At 37.6% G+C, this 25,834-nt stretch overlaps 1 protein-coding gene across 4 annotated transcripts in view; it reads right to left on the reverse strand.

Moving 5' to 3' along the window:
- Positions 1–25,834, reverse strand: part of LOC124166045 (GTPase-activating Rap/Ran-GAP domain-like protein 3) — a 665,374-nt gene that overhangs the window by 45,156 nt on the left and 594,384 nt on the right. For all 4 annotated transcript variants that reach the window (XM_046543636.1, XM_046543635.1, XM_046543638.1 and 1 more), the window contains 3 exons: positions 19,394–19,498; positions 15,224–15,305; positions 5,892–6,016 (listed from right to left, as the gene is read on the reverse strand). In XM_046543636.1, the coding sequence (XP_046399592.1) occupies positions 5,892–6,016; positions 15,224–15,305; positions 19,394–19,498 (312 nt within the window). The remainder of the gene's footprint in view (positions 1–5,891; positions 6,017–15,223; positions 15,306–19,393; positions 19,499–25,834) is intronic.

Below are 25,834 nucleotides of genomic sequence, written 5' to 3' on the forward strand. Positions count from 1 at the left end.
TAATATATACCAACACTTCAAACACTTTGCAAAAATCAATGGAATGCACACGGCTAATATTTAATTTTGGAACACTAGCAGTTAAACTTGTCTCGGTAATTTTTTAAATTAAAATAAACAACAATGAACCCGTGGTTAAAATTCTCCTCTGAATCGGCACTATTTGGAATGAAGTTACAGAATTTTTCATATATATGTACCTGAAATTATTTCAGCAAAGCTAAAAAAGAACCCAAAGCGTGTATAAAATGTTCGCTCCATGATCTCCATACATTTTATATTATTCTCGATTTCATAGAGCACTTTTAGAATTCATTTGGTAAAAAAACAAAGAATCCCATTCAATTCCTACGCGAGAGAATTAAACCGGCGCGCCGGCCGCGGCGCTCAGACTTAACCATTTCAATTTTTATAGGTATCCTGTATACCTTGTGTTCCTGGCGTTGGAATATACATATTTGACAAAGCTAATGACAGGAAAACAAATCAGCGGATTTCATATTCCGGGTTTTATTCACTCTCTTCGTCATTATATCTTCCGGACTTCAGAACCTGGACCGCGAAAACTGGAAATGTCGGTTGTAAAGGCATCGGAACAGATGCGTATGATTATGAAATGAATGCAAGCGAAAGATAGGCGTTGGACTGTTTTTTTATGATTTCGCTTCTTGTTTATGCAAAAATTTCATTTTTTTGCTTGGATGTTGTATTTTATACGACTGTGAGACAATATTGGGGGTATTAAAAATACATAGCCATTAACAATCTCAATTAATACGTATCATTCTGTTATTTTCTCTATTTGAACCTTCGTGGCTTTAAAAAATGGTCAAAGTTGGCAAAATCCGTGATTGATAACTGTGAATTTAAAAATATACTTCCTTTATAAGGTAAAAATTTTATTTATTTAAAATTTGTGGAAGTAGTAGTAAGTCGTTTTAAATTGATAAAATTCAATATTATAGCATTATTTTTGCCCTAAATGTATTTATATAATTGAAAATTGACTGTTTTAACCTTGCACGCTGAAACTTCAATTGGCTTTAATTTCATGAAATATACTTTTAAATTGTTTCAAGTGGTTAATTTGTGAAAGACATGTATTTGTACGCAGTATATATTATAGGGAGACATATCCATTTTGGTGACCCCGCACCTCCTCCTTGAACTTGATTATAATAACCTGTTGTCTTTTAGATATACAGGTACACTGTCATAGTGTAATACTATCACCCCAGGAACGGTAGATCCGTAAACGGAAACAATTGGGCCCTGTTAAATCAGAGAACTCGCAATTGAAAGGTTTCTCTCTTGTTCATGAGTTTATCCTCCGTTTCATTCCAACGCACCTGATCCATTTCCCTGTTTTTTATTCTCTCTTATAGAATTTTTAAACTGGAGAAATGCGAGATACATGACTGTGTGCCGTTGAAATGGAATCAGTCGGGCTTCTGTGGCAAAAATATCTGGGCGGAGCAGGGAATATCCGGTGAGTAAAATATTTGGGACAATGTGGAATATTTCTTCATGGGAAATACAGGGTCATCATTAAGGAATAGTGCAGTTTCGAATATAGGAAAACAGAATTACTTACAGTATATTTTTCCATTTGTCTCAACAGCTTTTTTACATACTTAATAAATTTCAATATGTGCGCCCTTAGTGGCTCGACAAATGCTCAAACGATACTTGTCTTCTGTCCAAACATTAGTTGACATTAATTCGTTAATGATTGCCATTGCCTCATCAATCCTGTTCATTAAGTGTTTTAGGTCGCTAATTTTCGTCTATAAAGAACGCTTTTTTTGTACCCCCACAAGAAAAAATCGCAAGGCGTAAGATCTGGTATCTTCCTGTGAATTACTGAAACCGCACCATTTCTTTATTATAACCCGGTGTTTTGGTTGCTGCCTAGAAGGAGTTAATCCCTCAAAAAAATAAATCACAAAGGCAAGGCGCACGTGTTTTTTTAATTTTTCGAATCTTCCGTCTCAAACAGTTGTTTTTACATAATAAATACTTTTCAGTATGTGCCCCGTATAGTCGCTTGACCTCGACCCGTTGAATGTTTTTGAAGTTGAAATTGTGCGAATAGTTAACTTCATAGTATCTGTAACACAACAGGATACGAATGAAACATTATTAGCTACGGGAATTATTGAACTTCTGGAGGTATCCATGTAGGGTACAGTAGCTGAAGCTGCTACGGTATCCATATGTGTATGTGAAGCTTGGTCTGGCGATGTTGAACGCAAAAGCTTCGAGGAAATTAAGACGAAGGCGGAGAGACGAGAAGAATGGAGATTCTTCTCGTCTCTCCGCCAAAAAAATTAAGATGCAGCCAACGAATCTTAGGATTGAATACCAGAGGAGAAGGAGTTGCTCGACAGGAAAGAAACCCGGTATCGACAGTAGCTTACTCCTAAAGTGCCGGCTTCCCACCTATTGGCGCAGAGTTCAAATGCTGGCGGCGGTGCCAGAGATTTTACAGAGGCCGCCCGATCCCAGCTTGAGTGCCTTGAGGAGTAGAGTACTTCAAGAGCAGGACTCCGTCCATCGGATGGGATGCGAAAGATTTGTCCGGGATAAATTAAACCGGAATATTGAATGCAGTCATTATTTGCCTTTTCTCCTAAAACTTCGAACGAAGACATTAAACTGAGTGATTACGCGTATGAGATCAGAAATAATTCATGAGACTGCATGTTAAGTTGCTAATATGTTTTCATGCTTACTATTCACAAGTTATATGTTCGTAAAAAGTTCTGAAATGAATATAATCTTCTCGGAAGCTGCTACGGTGTTTTTTTTCTCCATTTCCATTCTCTTGGATATTGTATACCTACGATCTCAACGAAGAAATTTCTTTTCCTCTTCATTTGTGAAGTCTCTTCAGAAATTCTTGGACATATTGCGTTTGTCGAAAAAACTTAATCAGTGGAACCAATAAAGCCCGAAATTTTTTATATTTTTGGTATCAAGTTCTTTCTTCCGACTATTTCGTGTCTCTTGAAAAAAAGTTGTTCCGTAGAATACATGCTCATTTTAGGTACTCCGTCCTGCTTATAAGAAGGTCTTCTTCTCAAAACTTTCGCAAACTACCCTTTATTGTATTTGTAGTGTGTAGTGTATATGAAATGCTTGCTTTAAAGCAAGGTATCGCTATGTCTTTGAGTCCTGTTACAGACAATGCGTGTAATAATTCAATTCTTAACGGACTATAGAAATTATTTTAAGACCATTTTTGTTACAATATATTTGATCATATTGAAGTATACATGCATCTAGCTCTTTTTCTTGGTGGTTTAATTTGTTGTACGTTGTGTCCTATATTTCACCTGTGACTAATAAGCGAGCGTGTTGATTAGATACGGTTGAAAGCTGTTTCTACCTACTATGGTCCAGGTTATAGCGCTTTCTTCCGATATAATTGGTTCATTTTTTCTCGCACTGTTCTTGACACTTGGAAAATGGACTAAAACTATTGTTCATACGAATTCTTTTAGTTCTTTGCCTTGCGTAGGTATTTTTGTCCCATTGCGATGATACAATACACTTACTTTCTTCATTGCCTTCTGAAAAATTTATTTCATGCTAGATTATTGATATTACAAACAGCTTTGTCTTGATAAGGCACGTGACATCGTCAGTTATGGGCACAATATATTTTATTTTCCATATAACGCGAAAATTTGATTAACACATTCTTTCAATTGCGGTTGATTATCTATCGGAAATTTTATCTATGAGTTAATAAGCATTCAATCTACTAGCTTTTAATGGTGTTCAAATATTTTCCGAGCTGTGCGTCGCTTTCCTATTTACAATGTTGTCGCACGTATGTATTTGTAAATGCATTCCCAGAAGGTTACATTTATTTTCTTAGGAAATGATGTGTTATGTTGTTTATGGATATCCCTCTCATAGTTGAATATTTACTGATTGTCCCCTTCAATATAAAAAATAAGAGTAACCATGATTTGTAAGCAACTCGGGATAGTGTTGACCTTTTGTTTAGTCGGCTTTGTCAATTTTGGCATGTGACTGGGTTACCAGGGGTGCAATGTAAGATTTTCCTCGCCCGGTGGAATTTCCTTAAGGCCAAGTTTACGCTCATCGATGAAATTCTTCATAAAACTGGAGAAGATGATGAATATTAAATATTCAGAAAATGCGATTATGAAGAATATTAAATCTCCAGAAAATGCGAGAATATTTTTTAACTGCGAGGGAAAAAGGAAAATTTGCCATTTTATTTTCATATTTATCAACGGAATGTTGGCGCGCTGACTTTAATAATGTATTTAAATTTAATTTGAGTGACAGTATAATTCACATAGCATCACTGTAATTTTTATATTATATCAGAATCTTTACTAAAGATTGTTGGGAGTGATATTTAATGATGATCGTTGTGAGCTTTTACTTGTCATTGGAACATTTTGTGGCCTTGTCCGCTCGTATAATTGGATGTTCGTGCTCTTTGCAACGAATATCACTATTTAACCGGATTTTTGACTGGTAATTAATTTGCCTTTCATTGGATCTCTAAATTTTTGTGGATTATATGTGTGGGGCACATCATGCGGTAGAAAATGCACACGCAGAGAAATTAGTAAAAAACGGCAATTGAGAAAGAGCTGATGAAAGCCGTGGAGGGATCGATAACATGATTTTGTTTATGTCATCGAAAGTAGTCATGTTCTTAACTTCTAATTGTGGAAAAATGGAATATCAGCCGTTGAATGCATTTTTTTAGTAAAAATTACTGTGATTTAAAAGTGTATTTTATGACAGAAATATTTCAAGATATGATTTTAGTTATCTTTTCCAACGCTAAATCCAGATGGTAAATAATACTGGGTTATTCTTAATGATGGACCCACTTTCAAAAATTGGAATATATTCGAGTACAACTCCAATATTTACGAGCTCTATACCAATTAACAGATAAAGTTTCGAAGTTGTTGGCCGTGCAGCCAATGGTGTCCACAATGATCTTTTACATCATGTATCACAATTATAATGGTCAAAAACTTATAAATTTTTATAAATTATGAAATTTATTAAATTAAATTGATTATGGGATGAGGAAAATGGGATGGCATGGGATCAGGATTGAAAGGGTAAAATCCCATGCTTCATGATGGGTCTCTGTGGGCTGGCTACTTTGATAGTGTTTGTTTACATGTCCTTTTTTTATATGGAAGTTTTACTTCCATCACATAACTCGAGAATCTGGGAAAGTATCAGTATTTTAATGAAATTACTTACAAGCATTGCAAATTTTTTTTCTCCGTTTCCAGTTATTATGCTGAAGTTGGGATTTCAATGTTTACCGCAGACTTTCGTTACTGTGCAGCCACCTTAATCACTCTTGTTTATATTTACTAATATCAATACCTTGCGGTAAACTGATTGAAACTTTAAATGAATAATACATAAAAAAAAGACAAAAGGAAAGCGGCAGAGAGATAAGTATCCTCATAAATGGGGAGTGAGTTTACTTTTGGGTTTTATAAAATGTAATGTGATATTCGGAATTGCTTTCGTATTACCTTTTTGTAATTTTTCTACATATGAAAATCAACGTTGACCATGTATATCACTTAAAGCCACTAGTTTAACAGACTGTTACATAGACTGACTTAACTTCCAATTATTTTTAAATGTAATCATACGGCTATGATAGGAAATCTAGTTCTTTGCCGTTTATACCTCTTGCAACTATTCTTAGTTAGACATTCGATAATAATTTTGAATTTTGTTTTGTGTTATCTACGTTTTTTACATTTTTGTTAATTTTTTATTTATTGCTATAAATACTTAGTAATTGACCTTATGCTGTTTTAGTACTTTATTAAATAATGAAATAAATAATAGGTACTTACCGTCTTCTTCCATAAGATGGCCTTGCAGTGCGGTGCGCAGTGCGTCGACGAGACATCGCCGAAGACCACGGATAGGAAGAAGGGCTCCTTGTCCGCTACGAGGCAGCCCACGTAGTTGTGGTGCACTGCAAAGTAGGCAGAACGTTAAGGAATTCGATAAAGTCGAGGTGGAAGAGAGTTGGGGGGGGGGGAAGTAAATGGAATGGTTTACGAGATGGAGAGGGCCAAAATTGCATTACGCGAGGCGAGTGGTCATTTAAGATGTGGTCGCCCATTCACCGATGAAGTTTCTACCGCTTTGTTCCGAGTTCGACCGCCAAGGGAAGAGTTGGGATGGGATAGTGGAAGCGAGGAGCGGTCGTAGCGTCCCCGGCGTGGATTCTGCGTCAAATTGCGAGGGCTATCCTGGACTCTTTCCGAAAATCTTAACTGCAGGATCCTAAGTGACCAAGAATGGTTTTGCGAGTCTACCCATTTGTTTTACCGGCCGGTGAATTTCGTGATAAAACTTGGTGTTTTACACCACCCTTTCGCGAAGTTCATTGTCGAAGATATATGAGGGCGTGAGAAGCCAAAAGGTAAAAGTGATTGTTTTTCTAAACAGAGTTATGTACAGAAATAATGTAAAGAAAACAAAAGAGGTCAACTGGATATTTGGTAGTGCATTTGATTTTCCACTCGATGCTTTGTTTTAGTTTTTGTGTATTACTTCTGTCAATTTCTATACTTAACTCCGTTTAGAAAAAAATCACTTGTACCCCTAGTCTCCTCGCACCCTCACATGGAATGCACCGGGTGTTTCAAAACGAATTATGGTGTTTTAACTGTTTGTATTATTTATTACACTAAACTTACAGCTATAAATCATGCGTCAAACGATAGAGCAACTCAAGCAGCTTTACATAAAAGCCTACAAGTATTTAAAGTGATGACCATTCGTCGTTCACGTCGTCGCACAGTAATTACAGATTCCGTCTGAATAAACACAAAACCACAAAAATCTTGCTGTTCACTAGTCGCCATCTTTAGTGCTACCGCTTTCTAACGGATGGCGGAGGAAACATTAGGTACATATGCACATTGTTGCCAACAAACAAAACTGTTCGAGTTGCTATTTTATTTAATGCATCATTCATAGCTGTAATTTAAATGTAATAAATATTATAGAGAGTTAAAACCCCTATTCATTTTGAAACACCCGGTATAGAAGTATACTTTAAAAAATTGTCAGCCCTAAGGATGAAGTTTTTGGCTTTGCAACATTTTTCAATATGTGTATTGCGAATTATTGCGATGTGTTTTTCTCGATTGATTAACCATAACACGTTTTGGGGGTAATAGTGGCAATCGAAGCGCTTTTTGACTCAAGCATTGCATTTATCTTTCATTAATTTATTACTGATTTAATCGTGCATGTTTAATTCCAGCATTTAAACTCATTAACTTCAATCATATAAATCAATAGAGCTAAAAACAAATAAAAAAATATCGTTGCTATATTTTATGATTATGTATGCCCACAAGCTGTAACTGTGGAAAGAATGATAGTTATGCTATGTGTATTGGCAGTTAGTACGTATGAAATGGGGAAAAGACTTAATTCTGCCTCATTTAACTTCATTTTCATTTTTATCGTAATGATTTGTCGAAATACGGGCTCAAATAGTGATTATTAATTAATTCTGCTTCAGCAATTCAGCTTCGACATACGGATTCCAGCTTTTGGCGAAACACAAAAAAAAAGTACGACTCAAGCGGAAATAACGAGGGATTTGAGTTTTTTTGTAAGAATCTATGTGGTAAACGTTACCTATTGAAATTCAAGACTTCTGGTATAGCGTAGGAAATTTTCAATTGATGGAAAGTTATTGGAAGCCGATTAGAGGAATGCATCTATTCTATGCAAGTTCCGTATCATTTTACATTTCTTCAGTTCAATTATTTGCCTAAATGTTTTCCTAATTTTGAATAACTACCCTAGTACTCAATTGTAATTATAACTAAAAAAAATATTTTATTGTTTGTGGAAATACATTTCTTATCTTATTGTGGACGATCTTGCTAAAGGCATTTTAATTTCTGTTCTGTCTCTTAATTTTTTATCCTCTATTCTTTTTTGTTTTCTACCAATAACAAGGACGGCGAGTCGAGGTGACAGACCAATTATAAGGGTAAAGTCCTCTCAAATGGGGTGGTTTTCACGCCCTTCCAGTGCATCGCTTTTCGCCTCGGCGCTTTTAATCTAAGTTCGGGAAAATAGGTGAGAGAGATAAGGAAAAGGTTTGCCTCGGCTAGTTGGATCGGGGAGACTAATGGATGCGGTAACAATATCAGCATGCCCTCCGCCGGAGGTATTCTTGGAAAGGTAGGGCTGCGGCAGAAGGAGTCACTCCTGAGCTTCCGGCCTAAATGCTAACTGTGTCGATAGAGCAAAACCTTGGGAGATTTTTCGGCGTTATGAGCGTATATTTATGTGGAGATGTTCGATGCACGCCACATACCGCCAGGTTTTGGAAAATGATCCATGAATATGAATTTTTGGCTATATTTTAAACTTTCGCGGTTGATAAGCGCGACGAACGATGCGGTGTTTTTTGTCACCATAATAATTACAGTTAGCCTAAATCAAATATTATCTATAGGACAACTGCTTTATTGTTTCACTAAATATTTGCTTTTTTATCATGACAGTTTTAAAATAAAATGGGACGCTGGGATGACTGTAGTCATATTAAAAGCGTCCCATTCTACAGCCAATCCTTAGAGTATATAATGAACAGGTGATTATGAACTTTACATCAAAGGGATATACATTCGCATTCTGGCTCTGTTATGATTTTTTAGAAATGAAAAGTAAAAGGAAGCAGACGTTTCACTTGTTTTTGAACTGTCCTCTTTTATACGATTGGGAAATATTTATAAAATTAATTTGCGTGATCGTTGACTTTTATAGAAATACCTTTAAATAATACTTAATGGTCAGTATTATTTTCAGATTCTGTGGCAGTAGGATATTAACTTTATGAGCGGGAATGTTTACTTTCATCAGCCATGTTCCAATTTGAATGCAGGAAAAGGTGCCCTCAAACAAATAATTCCCGTGGGGGAAAAATTTAAAGGGAAATCAGAATTCGCTCCCTTCAACCAAATAAATCTCTGTCTTTCATTTGCCTTTTATTCCGCTCGTTAACCTTGACTGGCCAAGTGTAAAAATCATGAATCTAAACGCTGGGAGAGAATCCACCTCATTTGATACGATTTAAATTTATAATAACAAGCCTAATAGCTATTTACCCTTCGGGCGAGAATTTCTCTTTCAGTTTTGTCTCATTCCTTTCTCTGATGTTTTGCTGACTCAGTGGCGTTTGTTGTCATGGACTCCGGGCTGTTGATTACGTAAAAAATACCTAAATATTGGTGTATTTTTGTACAACTATTTCATTTGGGAATTGAAAACGGCATACCACCGATGCAGGAAGTACCTATAACATTTTTTCTCATATTCTACAAAATGTAAACATTGTTATTTTACTTAAGTCCTGATTTTATTATTTTATTTTTCAAACTCAACAGCGCCTTTGTTTTTCCTATTAATTTTGTCCGTAAACTTTCAATGTGGTTGGCTCATTTCATCTTGAAAATTTTATTTTTATCTCGCTTTCAATGATTTATTTGTCTTCATGATCACGATTGATGATTGCTGATGACTGTTCTCAATACGTCATTATATTATGCTACACATATATTGCGGAGAGGCATTTACTCCTGGGATATTAGGAAGACCATTTTAACGATTTAAAAAAAATTCGTCTTGAATATAAAAATATCGGATTCAAATGTATCTTTTTCTTACGATTTTTTTAATTGACCGACGCAGTTGATTGGCCTGGCCCACGCATATGATTCTCAAAGCACTTTTTCGTGTTTTCTGTCCTTTGGTGCTGTGGCTATATTACGTCATTTACGTCGTCGTTGTTGTGGTCAGATTTGACTTCATCACTCCGACTAATTTCTGCCATCCCACGCCAACACCTTGCTGTAGGTTACTATTTTTGCGGACACCTAATATCTGCGGACAGTTTGCTCTACTCGTGTTACGAAAATAGCACTAAATGAATAGGAAGCTCGAGGTCGGTGGTATAAAACAGCCTTACACTCTGTGGGGCCTGTAATCTATATTATGCGTGGGCTTACTGGGGTATATGTGTTTAAGTTGAAATTAATCTTGTGCAAACGGAAACTCGTTACGTGGGCAGGTGTGATAGTTTATGACATTACTGCTTAATTTTGGCATATATCTTTGTTTTGAAAGCATCCCAATAGATCATGTTAATTTAATAACATTATTAATTACCGATATTAATATCTTCTGTGCAAATTTTGTTACCGTTATTGTGGAAAATACATGTGTTAAATGTTTTTTTCTGAAATTCTGAGAGTAGATTAAAAATTAGGTATTCATTTCTATCATAGCCCTAGCGTACGGAAACGTGTGTTTGTAAGTTTAGCAGCAGTATGAGGGACGATGAAAGAGGATTCATTGTGAATATTGGGTTAACGGAGAGTGGGGATGTACAAAATCGCTCTTTAGGGTCTTAAAATTTTACATATCTTCATGTAAGTGAAGGTGAAGGAAATAATGCAATTAAAAAAATACGTGGTTCTATTGAAAGGGCGTTCAATCCCAATAAACCAGAGAGACCCTAGGTAGTTCCTTAATTCGATTATATTCGTGAATATATTTTCCTAGTAAGCCTCTGTAGGTAATATTCGCTGGGCCTAGTGATTGGAATCTGCGATATTTATTAATTCCTTTAGGTGTACATAAGTGACGAGTCAGTAGTATCGCATTTACGGCATGATGTGAAACTATTTTTTAAGGATTATGGTTGACTACCGGATTTCCAGATGATAATATAATGTCGCTATTACATTTTTTTCCACCAATTTGGTGAAATAATCAGATGTACCGCAAAAAATTCGGGAATCAGTGAACGAGGCACCAGTTATCCTACGGGTAACCATAGGAGAGAACTTAGCGCTCGCATGTGGACGCATAAATTGGTCATCCGAGCGTAGTCAGAACTCCTGTCGTGGTCCTCACTGCTGTTTCCATTGCAGAATATAACCAGGGTTTGATTGGGAGTGAAGAGATGAACTGTGAGGACAGAAAGCAATAGAAAATTTCTAACCCGTGGACAATCCTTTCATTATAACCTGCCTGAAGTGCCTCATCAGCAGAGAAATGGATGGGTGAAACCTATTGGGGGGGAATTTTTATTGAAGGGGAGCGTATATGTCACAGCGTGGGAGCGGGGTCAATTGGTCACTCTCCACCCTTCCCTTTCAGAGCTACACCCCGCCAATTGTTCAATAAAGTGAGCGTCAACTGGGTCCATTCCTCGCTATTTGGCCAGACCATTCATCCGTGTCCGGGAAATTTCGGTGGAGAGTCCACAGGGGCGTTGGCCGTGCAAATAAACTCCCGCCCGATCCACGTAATAAAATAACGTCCACCAACGAAACGCCATCGAAATGAATCCGGCATCTCTGTCCCCCTGTGTCAATCCGTGGCGACTCGGAAATCATCTTCCGGGAAATTGGTGCTCGCTGAGATTTTGCTGCCATCGGGGGCTCTGCCGCGTGTCTTTAATTTGTTGCGTCGAGAACCCCTACTGGCGCCGGCGATCTCTGACATTTGGTGTCAAAAAATCCACCAGTGGATGTTTGTTGTGCGTCGCAGTGGCGAAGCTAAAGGAATCTAAGTGGGTGTTCTATCCCACTAGCCCCATTATAGAAATTAGTGCCTTTACTTGTTGAGGACGTGCGTACATTCCCGGTGTCTGTTATCTGGTAGTTTCAATTCAATTTAGAGTGTACGAGCGTGATGCGCCCGCTCCCAGCGGGCTTCCCCCGCTCTTTTCAATGCAGGTCCACAGAGGGATAGGCGCGTTTCTAATTTTAAAATTTATAAAAAAGACAGGGTCTTTAGTACAAATTTAATTGGAATGTTCATGTACAAATTGAGGTCAGAGGACCTCTTTAAACACAACATTGGAAGTAATTACACTATCCTCTGTTAAACGCACATGATGACTCATATTTACGTATCAACAGGAGACTTGAATGTGGAATCAGCCGCATTTTGATAAAAGTTATTCAAAGAATGCGAGATATTGCTGCAAATGAACAAATATATCAGTTTGTGCGCCGTTAACGTCAGGAATATTTACCGTTTTTTGTTTTTTTTTTTTAATTATTTAAAAACCAATTTTAGGAAACAATAGCAATATTTAGGAAGTAAGATATGCCGTCGAATGTTCTCTGATAAATTCTGTGCATTTGGTACCTCATTTGAAGAGTTTGGTTGCGTATAAGTTGAGAAAAAGGTATCAATACAGCAGAAATAATATAGAAGATTGTACGAGCTCACTAGTAACCTGTCATTCATCTTCTCCTTTACTTACACTGGCTAGGTGATACTAGTCCCTTAAATTTGCTGTGTCATTTGTCCCAAGTGCGCATTTAAAGCACAACCAAAACCGCTGAAGAGGTGGTATATACACTCACCAGCAGCTGGACCATTACCCAGTATATATTGGGACCATATTTGAGGGCGAACGAACGAATTAGGACGTGCGTACGCTAATAACCGTTTAATTCTATTCATATCAACGCTGTTGCCACTCTTAAATCAATTCATCATGGGCGTTTTTTTTTAATGAGTCTTGATCCAGCCTCTTTTAATGTCCACGCTGTGTCTCGGCATCTCTAGGTCACTCGCCGAGACTTGGAAGCGTTCTGGATGCAAATTTATCGGCGATTAAGAATTTCCGAGGACAGGGAATCCATTTTTAAAGTAAAGTTGGAAGACATATATTTCAGAAATCGGTTTTTCGATTGTCTTAGGCAATCATCACCGGGGAGGAGAACAGGTGACCCGACGAGGGCTAGGCTGATAACTAAGAATCGTTCATAACCAGAGCCCTCGGCGATTCCACTCCTGTTCCCTTCCCTGGTGATGATTGCCTAAGATAATCGAAAAACCGGTTTCGGAAATACTTTTCTTCCATCTTTACTTAGAAATTGGATTTCCTGTTCTCGGAATTATTTGATCGCCGATAAACTAGCATCTAGAACGCTTTCAAGTCTCGGCGAGAGACCCAGAGATGGCGAGACGCTGCGGGAAAATGAATCGAAGTTGGATCAAGACTTGTGAAATAGTAACGCCAATGATGAACTCATTTCAGAGTTACAATATCGCAGGTTTTAAATGGGCGAGGGCTCTGGTCAAGAATAGTTCTGAGTTATCAGCCTATCCATAACAACCGGTCTCCTCATTGCCGATGATAGCCTAAGGCAGTTGAAAATCCGGTTTCGTAGATATTTTTCTTTAGAGAACGATTCCGAGCTCTTAGCCTAGTCCTTAGCGGATTAACAACTGTTCTCTTCACTGTCGATGATTTCCGAAGACCAGCGCCGAATCCAGGATGGGACAAGTGGGGGTATAGGTTGGGAACCTAGAAGGTAACCTCCCAGCAGTACTGGGGATCCGAACAAAATTATCATTTAGTGTAAATTGGATACCCAAGTGGGGGATATAATACCCCCTGGCCCCTCTCTGAATCCGCCAATGAGTGTTCGTATTACGTCAGTCGTCTTCAAATTTACTTGCCAAATCTTTTTGGATAGCATGGAGCCTTATAAATTTGCCTTATTATACGTTCGACACGCTGGAATACATTACCTAAATTAGCGATTTTGTGACCCTGGATTATGTCCTTGTTTGCTTGATATAATTTCTGATCTTGACAATATTCATTAGGAAAAGGAAGTTTTCTCTAAGCTTTGAATGTGTAAAAAGATATTAGCTGGAGGATATGAAAACACTACCGCGAATTGTCCCTATTCCTCACATTTACAGATTTTTTTGGTTATTCAGAAATAATTCCTCTGGGAATTAGTCGTAACAGAGATAAAATCCATGTTATTGAGTCATATCTATTATATTGAAAGGGATCAAACGTTTTCATTACTTACTGATTTCTCAAAGGTCAAGCGTGTAAAACGAGTCTTCATTTTGTGTGTGTAAATCTCATTTCTCTACCGGTAAAATTTTGAAGTAATATGTCAGACACGATTTTTTTCTACCAAGTATTATTTTTTTAAGAATTTCGTGTACCTGGAATCTAAATTAATATTATCTGGACGCAGAGCTAGTCAATAAAATGAAATCATTTTTATTCGATTTGCTTTTTTGACCTCTGACCTTTTTCTTCTTCCCAACGATGTGAAGTGTGTTCTAGGCTCGCTTCATGATTTAAGGATGACAATTGAAGATAATAACTGACGTACTTCAATGAATAACGTATTTACGCATATTTTTCTTTTTGAGAACTTTGAAATGTACCGCCTTACCCATCGAAATAACATTCTTTTGACTTGTAGTTGTTGGGTGAGATAAAATCAATCTTGAAGAGTTGGTTATTCTGCCGAACGCAGTGAAGTTCATTCAGAAGTCATTTCCGAGATTTGATATAATATTTTGGGAGCCATAATACGGAAAATTTTATGAATAAACGCGCTTTTGTGCTTTGAGTTACTTTCGAATATTTGCAGTACCCTCTTACGCAGCAAAATTACCATTCTTTTGACGCGAAGCTTGTGGGAGGGATAAAATAAATCTTGTTCCTCGTGATATTTTGATCTAGAGCGTTGGTTTCTGTACTATTTTATTGCTTTTGGTACTATTTTACGAGTGCAATAACTGTGCTCATCCTTTGTATCTGGACAGTTACAAAAGTTAACTGGTTTGTATTAGCACGCCAGAAATCCTAATAATTTAAGACTTTCCCGTTGTTTTAGTAAAATGGTTAGATATATTGAAATATATTTCTTGATAACTATTAGTTTTATTTTGATTTCCTAAAATCATACTAGTTTAGCTTATCAAAAAATATATGGGCCAACGTGCCCCAGCCGCTGGGTCAACTTACCCCGATGTAGGGGCAGATTGGCCCACCTGTCATATGCCCAGTATTTATTTATTTTTTTAAATTTATAACTCATATATTCAAGTTTAATTATTGCCATCCAGATTCAGAAAGACTGTTCTATGATTTAGCAATAATTTCATAAAGTTAACTATGCATAAATAAAAAATATTTAAAAAGTAAAAAAAAATCGGGCCAACGCGCCCCGGTCTCCCCTACCCAACGCGGTAAAATGTGATCAGACGTCGTTTCGGAGAGTGTGGGGGATGATATTTTTTGGGGGCCATTACCAAAGGCACTTCAATGAATGGACGCATGTTTGCGCCTTGAGGTACTTACGTTTCCCGAGGAAATATTTGAAATACCATCTTGTCTGGTATTCTGGGTTCTCGATGACAGGTGTGCAGGGTGACCCAAACATCTTCAAGGCGGCCAGCATCCGGATCGAGTGGAAGACGAATGGAAAGAAAGAGAAAAAGAAAAGGAAATAAGATCTCTTCGAGTGGGAAAAGGATCCGGGGTGTGGGGAAGATCTGTTGAATGGGGAAATTGACACAATAGGGGATGTTGCCGGGTTTATAAAGGCGCTTTTTTGGAGTTTTGCCAGGATTTCCTTTTGCGAATGCCGTGCTGGAGGCAAGCTATAATCATCTCAAAATTTATACATTTTGCGCTTATTCAAGATTCACATGAGTTACAACTAATGAACTAATGGATGAGTGAAGTTGAGGAGAAAATTTTATCCCTAACAATTTATAAATGTGGACGAAAATTTATTGTGTTTTTATAAAGAAATTGAGGGGAGAGAGCTCATTAAATCGATTATAGAATGCAATAAAATTATTATTATTTATAGTCAAAATATTTCTAGCACAACTGTATTTTTATTATGTTGTTAATGGTATCCAGACAGGCGAGAAATAATCATCACAGAATTTGATATCTTGCGTTGATTCATGATTCACATACATGCGTGACATAACTAATGACGGGTGAAGTGAAGGAGAAAATTATAGCCCAAACAGTTTATGAGTATAGGCGGCAATTCCTTGAGTTTAAAAAAAATGGAAATCGAGTGGAGATAGCACATTAAATCAACTATTGAATTCTTGAAAATATTATTTGTAATTAAAATATTTCTAGTACAATTGCATATATGTTATGTTGCTAATGCTTTCAAATGAGAAATTTCTCTTTGTTTGCTTTTCAAGTTTCTTTTATCGTTCATTCAACTTAATCCCTTGAATTTAACTAGATTAAAGATAATGGCAGTCAGAAATTTCAATTTTCTTCTGTATGAATATCTATTTGTATACTAATCATAGGAAATACTGAATGATCATGTTGTGAAATCTATTGACATAAATCAAGTTAAGGTATAGCACCATAAATATTGAATTATTTTATACTTTATATTGTTAAGGTAATAATATATGCTTTAAAATTGAGAGCTCGTGTGTACAAAATGCTGGAAGTAGGCAAACTACGAGCCTACTACTCGTATTATCATGTCAAAAAAATGCATCTTTATATCATGTTTTCTATTTTTTTCCTTACCGTAATATTTCTTCGTTATACTAATGCTTTACCTTCACCATACTATTTTCTTGAATTTCCCACTTGAAGTACATTCATGGGGGTTCAATTCATAAGCTTTCATGCAAAGTTTGGTCGAAATTTCCGCGGATTGAATATTCTTTTCTCAATGCACGCCGTGCGCTTGAGGCAGAAATTTCAATCTCGCTATGGTATGGGGATAATATATTCGTGAATGCTTGGACATTTTGTCGCACCTTCGAGAAGAATCAAGTTGCCCGGGCAACCTTCCCATCAGAAATTGTACCTACCCGTCACGGGCGGGACAATATGCCTCGCAACTCCTTCCTTTAGAGAGGATGCAGTGAATCTAACGGGAATGCCCGGTCCGGGCACGAAATCACTTGATATGGATATTTCGCGGCGGATTCCCCTCTCTGTATAGCTGACGATACGACGTCAAGGTCGGGTGGGCTGGTTAGACCAGCTTCGCGGGCTGCCAGCGCGCGAAAATGGTTTCACAAAGTGGCAACAATTGAAGGAGAATTGGCGAGGCAATTTCGCGCGCGGGGAAGCGGGTGGGTGGATTGGGCGTGGGGCATGGGCGAAGAGTTTAATGTTGGGGGACCAGCAATCCTGTTGCCGGTTTTGGAGCTATAGAACATCCCCCCAGTTCCATATCCCAAAGTGTTTCTGGAAAATATATTCAAATTAGCCTCGTAAAACAGCATTTTAAGTATAATTTTAAGACTATAATGTATTTAAAATTTTGATTTTTTTGTTTTAAATGTAACTTCGACAGTTTATTTTTAGAAAATTACGGCCGGTCGCGGCTGTCAGGCCATTGTCATGTACATAAATAACAATGAGAAAATATGACGTGGACAAGTTTATATTTGCAATGGGAATTGTAAAAGTCACGAATTGTTATCATTGCTCATATCAAGCCCTTCCACTTAGTTCAGAATTCTAGTTTCCATTTAATTTCCATTCTACTTGAATGTACAGGTTGCATACTTTTTTCTGACAAATTGTCATTTAAGTTTGGGGGACAGCCTCCCCCTGGACCCCCCCAAAACTCCACCCATGGGGCGGAGGTATAGATAGTTGCAAAAAGGGTACGACTCGGAAAGTGGAAATAGATCTTTGAGGGGGGAGACCTGCTATAGAGTGGGGTTGTGGCTTGAACGGTGTATGTAGCTCGGAGAATAATTTTACTCACCGCTCTTCGCATCGGCACCCTTAAGCCAAAAAACCATACCTCACTGCTGTCTCTGCTTCTACGTAGTGCGACAAGAATAGGCTTAAATCGGGGCGGTAAGGAAACGTTTTTTACTCAATTTAGCCTAGAAAACTTCGTGCTTGCGATTGGGAAGATATTTAGGTACGTTGCTCCTATGCCGTATTTTGTAGTCCAATGAAATATTTTGGTGATACGTCGACTTGTTTCTTTAGAATGACCCGTAGACATATAAATACCTACAGGTGATAACGAGGTCAGAATATAATATTGTTCAATTTCTGCGAGATGAATTAATTCAGTTAGAAAAATTATTCAGTTTTCACTTGGTAACAATAATATTAATAATTTAGTCCTTATTTATCAATTGAATTTAGCACTAGATAGCCCTTTCTTACAATTAAGTTGATGGACACGCAAAAAAAATCCATTCCGTGGATGGTAGTAAATCCACCCACGCGGTATTCGAACCCGTGAATCCTGGATTAGTCGGGAAGGACTGTATCCCGCCACCACTGAGGCCCGGTAGCAGGGAGGTGGAAAGAAAAATAAGAGAGAAAAAGCGTTTGAAATTCTGAAAAATACGCCGTTGTTTTCTTTCAGTGTTATAAGGGAAATTTTTGGCCGTTCTTAACTTTGTTTGAGCCCAAAGAAAAAAAAAACTGAATGAAGAATGAAAAAAGCCAATCTCGCTAGGATGTGCGATTTAATTCGCGATTTGTGGACCCATTCCTAATTGGAACGCGTAAAACGCCTTTTGCCACCCTAATGATTTTCTTCCTTCCTTTTCTCTGCATCGTAGCATATGTCTCTCGTTCCCTGCTTCTGTGATCCGCCGCACATTTAAGCTTTCAAACTTGAACTACGGCTTCAAAGGATTTTCAAAACCTTTCCATGGAGTTTACATAAGCACGAATCCAATGCTTAACTTTAGATTTAAGATTAGATCTTTGGTAATGCTAAAATGGAATTATAGGAATGAGGTATCTTAAATTAGGACAGTTCGCAGGTGCTTAAATAAACAAGGAATGAGATTACAAAATAAGGATTGGGAAAAAATGGATACGTATCGGATTTCGTTTTGCCTCAAAATTTTGTCTGTCGTTTTATGATGCAGATTTCTGAACACTTTGAGTTTTATTTGGAAAACCATCTCGATCCTCCTAGCGAGAACGGCCTTTTAAATTCCTCATTCACTGTTCCATATTTTCTTTGGATTCAAACAGAATTGAGAAGAGCCAAAAAAAATTCCCTTTATTACTCCAAAAGAAAACAATGACATATTTGCAGTGAAGTTTTCTCGGGTTTCGCACAGGGTCAGGGCCTCCATATCTCCTTCCAAAAAACCAAAAATTAAATGACATATTTTTCACGGTTCTCCTCTCTTTTTTTCTTTAATTCGAGGCACCCAACCTTAATTGGAACGCGTCAAACTCCCTTCTCCACCGTAATGCTTTTCTTCCTTCGTTCCCTGCGTCGTAATATATATGTCGCTAGCTGCCAGCTTCTGCGATCCACTGGGTCCCGAGCCGCCGATAACAGTCAGGGATGGAAGAAACTTTTTGGGCAGTCCGCGCTCACTCTATCTCTCCCACACTCACTTGCAGAGAAAAAAAACCTCTCTGGGCTACACTCGAACACACCCTCTAGTTCGTACGCTCACCCACACGTACAATCTGTGGAGGGAGCGAGGGAGAAAGAAAAATGAGGGAAGTGGGATAGGATCCGCCCACCTCATCCTTTTCCGCGAGTGTGTCTCCGCTCTCGACCCTGAAGCGGCGACCTCCTCCTGACCCTTGACCGCCGCCTCCGCCGTCCCCGTCTTCGATCCGCGGGATCTGCAAAGAGACAAGGGAGAGAATATACATATAGTGAACGAGTGAGAGGGGTCTTTTAAAATTAAATGGAGTATTTTTTATATAATATTTTACACACCATTATTATTAAAAAGTGGTTTTGGTGGTGGTTGGTATTATTAAAGAGTGGTAAAAGGTGGTTTTTAAATTTGTTTAAATGAAAACAGAATTGCTTAAAAGTAACTGAGACATACGAGATGAAGTGGAATAATGTCCTGATTTAACGAAAAAGTTGTCTATTTCTCCACAAATTTATATAATAATGTACGACGCGTTTCGATAATCAGATCATTTTCAGGTCAACTTCTGTCCAACATTAATTATCCTTTCTTCGTTAATAGTTGTCATGTCTTCATTAATCCTCTTAATTAAGTGGTTTGAGACACGATATTTTTGTCTGTTAACAGGTATTTGAAATTGATGACCTGAAGGTCGAAACACGTCGTGCATTGTTGAATAAATTTGCGTAAAATTGCCATGAGTCTTTTTCATTGAATCAGAATTGCTTACAGTTTATGTGATTTTATTTTTCAAATTTGTCGCTGACAGTTTTTTTTACATAAGTAATAAATTTTAATAGGAGCGTCCTTAGTCGTTCGAAAAATTTCCAAACGATACTCAACTTCTGTCCAAACATTAGCTAACACATATTCGTAGATGATTGTCATCGCGTAAAATTGTTAAAGATATGCATCGCAATTTTTAATGGCTTTTTCCTCTAACTTCAGCAATTAAACGGAGAGCCATTTTTGATGTACAATCTTATGCTTTACTGGTTTCGTTGTTAGCAGTGTTTAATGAAACTTTTGACTCGTAAACAGTGTTCATAGTACTGGAAGAGGGACGTATGCACATTCATCATCCTTAGTGGTATGCATCTTGCAGCGCAAATGTGAAGTGCATGGTTTCCGCCTTACGGATAATTGTTTTTCAATCGACTGCTAAAACATTTTCTTACGCTACTGTGAATGTCATGATTGGTATTAATTACCTTTAGGTAATTTTCGATGAGAAATTATCGGGCGTGTTTATAAAATTTTTATTGGAAATGAGACATGTTTTTTTAATTTCCTATATGCCAATTGTTATTCTTCGATTTTGCTTAGATTTCTCGCTATTACAGGGCCTTGCTATCTGAAAACCCCTCTCCGTTTCCTATTACCAATTTTAAAGTGTTTCCCGAGTTTAAATTCGATTCTTGGTTTTACATTGCATTGTACCGTTAGGTAGCATTAAAAAAAATTAGAGTCCATGCACGCCGAAATAGGTGGTTTTAGCATTAATATTTTGGACTAATTAGTCATAATTATCCCCGTTTGCGTACGAATAAATATATTGACCGTATTTCGGGCGATAAGCAATCATTTACCTACCGTAGACCGCAATGGAAATTAGTATTTTAAACCTTAAGTGTTGAGAGTTCTTTTCTAACGGTCGCAGTGAAGGATTGAGAATTGCAAAACCCAACAGAAGGTTTTTAGTGAAAAAATACTGAACTCGTGGAATTTTGCTATATTTATTCCCAGGCGCAAATGGGTATTCCAGGGCACGCATTTGAGAACGTTTTTTATTTTTTAAATAACCTAGCGTGAAATTCGAAAAGTGCGTACCATTTCACCATTTTCCGAATTAATTAAACAATAAATTATATGCGCCCACGATGTGATAACTCGTTTGACTTTCCATAAGACTGTATCCCAAGTTGCAGATCCTTCATCGAATATTTTTTCGGCTTTTGTTGGCTGTAATTTTTATGTTATGAAAGTGTTACATTACGTGCTATTTCTCAATATTTTCATCCTTTTTTGTAAAAAAAGAAAAATTTAGAACAGAAATGTGTATTGATGGTATGTAGGAAGTGGGTATAGAGTGTTATATCAATTTAACCGCAGTAAATTTAAGAATCGGATAGAAGAGATGTTGACCCATGTATCAGTTATGAAGCAGAGGAAAGCGATGCAAAATATGAAATGAAATAGTTTCGCTCGAGTTAACTCAGATATTCCCATGTGTTGTTGTTTTTGGAACCGTAACTCCAAGTGGCGAAATACATGAGATATATATGCTGTGCTCATTATCCTTTTCCCTTAGTCCTTTAGCACAGGTCCCAGATTTCTTTACGCTGCCAGTGCATTGAAAGGATGGCTCAATCCAGGTTAGCCTCCAGTTCCGGAGCAATGTTGAAATACTTCTAGTCACTGCGCAGCCTTCTCTTAAGCTTTGTATTGTCCTTTGGTACACAATTGGTCGAAGTAAATTTCGGTTTGCCTTGATTTTGAAGGAAATTTTTACGTGAGAACGGTATAAAAATAATGCAAAATTAAATTCGTGTAAAATGATTTTACATATATTTATTTAATTTTTCAATCGGTGGAAGTGTGGTAAAATCATTTTTATATGTGTGCGACGTACGCTGGGACTCGGTGGATACTAAGTTATTACTTTCGGAATATATTCAGTTACGTATTAATATATTGAAAGAATCTGTCGTGGACAATATTCCATTTTAGTGAAGAGGAATTTCGGGAGACTTTTCAGGAAAATTCAATAGGAGCGAAAAAAATATTTTTCTTCTACACCTTCGTCTCTCCTGTGTACGTATTTCGGGCGATGGAATGGAACGTATTGGAGAGATGGAGGTTGACGAACAAAAAAAATGAAATAAGGATTGCGGAAGGACATAGGCGGCAGGGGGGGAACTTTGGGGAGTTATTAAAAGATGATGAGGATGATTACGGCGGTGGCGATGGGTCGTGTGGTTTGGTAAGGGAAGAGTTTGCGCGAGATGAGTCCCTTGGGGTTAAGGAGAAGTTTTTTTTTAAAGGCAGGAAGGAGGAGGTTTGGATGGGGTGTTTATGGAGGAGGAATGAGGGAGGGTGGGGGCTGTGAGGGTTTGTAAGTCAGGGGAGGGGAATCGCTCGCAGGGTCGTGGCCTTAATGATTCCAGGGGGTGACTCGAGGAAGAGGATTTAACAAATGACGCCCAAGGTCCAATTATTCGCAAGGCCCTAGTTCCTAGGCATCCCGATTGTGGGTGGCTGAGGGGAAAAGAAATGAATGGACGGGATACGGAAGGGAAAAAAGTCGTGTGAAACAGACGATAGAGACGTGGAAAATATAAACAAAAAATGCTGCGGATGGTATTGGTGGGAAGGAGCTATAAACCACCAGGCCCAATGATATTGTGATTTATTGAAATAAATACCTACTTGCAATTTTCAACAATTAAAAATTTATTACGACCTAGGTTTCAATAATACTACACAATCTTCAAGGTGATGTAGTAACAACAAGATGGCTTCACCTTGACGATTATGTAGAAAAATTGAAAAATAGGTGGTAATAAATTTAGTTGATGGATGAAATCGAGGAAAATTGTAAAATATTCGTTTTTTATTTCTGTCGTGATTTTATTCAATCCCATGTCACGACGCCTATGATTTTATCTTATTAAGTTGATGGATGGAAGCTCGGAAATACTGTGTTTTCATCAAACCATCGGTGATAGATGCTAGGAGATTTGTTAAATCAGTTCCATATCGACTCAGGTAATATGTTCTGCTTAAGCTTCGTTAGCAAGTAAGCTGGTTACGTTTTAGTAAAAAGCTATTTTGTCCTGTAGAATTTTAAATAACGAATCGGGATGAAATACGTACGAATGGATGTAATTCATACGGAAATGTAGAGATTCTAATGAAATTGGTTGTCCTGAAAATATTAAAAATGCCACCGCGGGTTTATAATTCGTTTATTCCATGAATTGAATTCCTACCTAGACGACCGAAATTTGAAACAAGTAGAACAGAGTCTTTTTCGATAACATCTGATACCTTTCTGCTAGGGGTTGGACGAAGTGATTACAGTTAATGATGGTGTTGAAGTTGACCCGCACTAAATGGCCTGATCACGCCGCCAAGTGCGATGTAATTTAAATTCTACCAGTGTTATGATTTGTATTTATTATTTTAACAAGTGTTTTCTGTATTAGGAAGTTATTTGCATTAGAAGAGCCCCGAGACACATGGTGTAGTTTGTGAACTTATCATAGCCATAATTTTAAGTCTTATTTGTATTCAAAGAATATACATCCTGCTATTAAGATCTATTCTTAGAACACGCGCACATGCATGATTAATCTGTATACTCGGCTTAATGCTTAAGCAGTGATAGGAAATCAATCTCAAGTTTATGATTTCATGAATGGAGTTTTAAGTATTAAGTGTGATAATTCTCACTTCCACAGCTATTTCCGTTATGTAATAAGAAATACAAGATTCTCGTAACTTTGCCAGGATAAGGTTATCCTCGTGTTGTGGTACTCGTTTCATTTGGCATTTTAAAACTGATAAATGGCGATTAAAATTCCAAGAGAGTATATCCTAGCAAACAGAACAGTTTAATATATCGCTACTCGATCAATGAATATTCAATATCGAATCTTCGTCTCGTATTTGTGCCTCCTTTCTAATCTTCCTGGAAAAAAATGTGGTAGCATAACCGATTTGATATAGTTCACGGTAGAGAACTTTTACACTGCAACCTTAAAGCCTGAATCAAACTATCATTTTTTCCGTCCCTGAAAGCGATTGCTCCAGGGATAGGTTTTTAGGGACCAGCATGAGTGATCACTATCATTTTCTGAATCACATGGTCATTCTTACCATCCCTTTTTCTATCGTTTATTCCGTCACTTTCCGTATTTAAAGCCAAGTTTAGCGTTGCAATCTCTGTAGGCGGACGTGCGTTCTGATTGGCTGAAAGACGGTGCCAAAGGTGGAGAAAGGAACGTGCAGAGTGATTGAAAAAGGGATGGGATTTCCATCCCTGGAGCCATAGCGGATAATTTTCTCGTTAAACGGTATTTATTTCCGCCATCATTGGCGATCGCTGGTGCTTTCCCTCGGAAAGGATGGAAAAAATGATCATGTGATTCAGATTCAGGCAAATTATTAGTTTTTACCCCTCCATCCATTTCATTATATGTGCATGTTTTATTTGAGAGTGTCGTTGATGCGATCGTCCTGGCCGTTTCTAATCCAAAATAACACTATTTTATAGCTTCCTCGTGAAATATCTCTCGCGTACCAATCTTTCTCAATGAAACTGCATAGAATTCATTTATAAAATCTAATAATCCAATAATTATTCGATAGGGCTTCCTGAAATATTTTTATACGCTGCATTCCATAGCATTCCAACTCAATCAGAAGGTTCAAGATTAGATGAAACTGATCGATCACCAAAATTCTACCAAAAAATTTGATGCTTCAAGGAAGGTAATATTTTTTTGGACCATTCTTAAAAACATCTCTGCGCTCTACTTACGTCCTCACGTCCCTCGAAGTTTCATAAGACCGACTAGCTGACGTAGATTAATGGAGTACCGTCTCTCGCGGAAAATCGGGGTCATTTATCGGCTCAGGGTTCTATTGCTACACACGACTGGATTGCTGCTTCTAGCTCCACCACGGGCTGTGATTCTGAGTTTCGAGACGAAGGAACATTTCCGCTTTAGCAGTTTTAATCGCAGTTAAGAAATTTTCAGGTAACGCTAAGTAACAAGGTAGGGTGACCAATGGAGTAACGCACGTAAACCTTCTAACCACCATTCTTTCGTCGCGTTATAGTATCGTTCTTAATTTTTGTACATGTATAAAAAATATGATCTTGACCTATAGCGGCGAGATAGCGGGTCAATTTTGAAGGTAATTAACATAAGCTTTCGCAGTCCTACGATTATGACTGACACAACTTTTCTTTTTCTGTTGAATTTTATTATATTCTGAATCGATATTTTATTTTTGGATTGTTTTTCGTAAAATTTTTGCGCGATGCAGCAAAACTTGTACCATAGCATGTACTGGTTGAACTACTTTCGTCTTTTCAACGTGTTCAAACCGTTTATTGTACTTGCGTTGCCTTTGGTGTACGAGTATTTTTTCGCGACAGCGTCGAAGAGGACAATGTGTGCCCGTTCTTTCGGAAATAGGACTCGGGACTAAAAAGAATCATGAATTAAAATAACTTTTGTGCTCTGCTTCATTTGAAACACGTGGATGAAGAAAGCAGTTGGCGCGAAAGGACGTCGGACTGCGCGACTTAGAAAATACTAGGCCTTTTGTGTCCATATGCGGGACGAAAATGCTTCGTGTTGAGTTCTGGAACTCGTCTTTCATTGTGGTGTCTTCTCATTTGTAGGTCAGAGGTGGCAGGGATCAAAGGAGCTGCCGTGAAATAACTCGGCGATTTTAATTTGACTAATGGAATCTCCGTTTACTATTCCATACGCTTTTTCTGAACAATGTTTGTTTTATGCCC

Source organism: Ischnura elegans, chromosome 9 (assembly GCF_921293095.1).
Source record: "Ischnura elegans chromosome 9, ioIscEleg1.1, whole genome shotgun sequence".
In the NCBI taxonomy this organism is placed as follows: domain Eukaryota; kingdom Metazoa; phylum Arthropoda; class Insecta; order Odonata; family Coenagrionidae; genus Ischnura; species Ischnura elegans.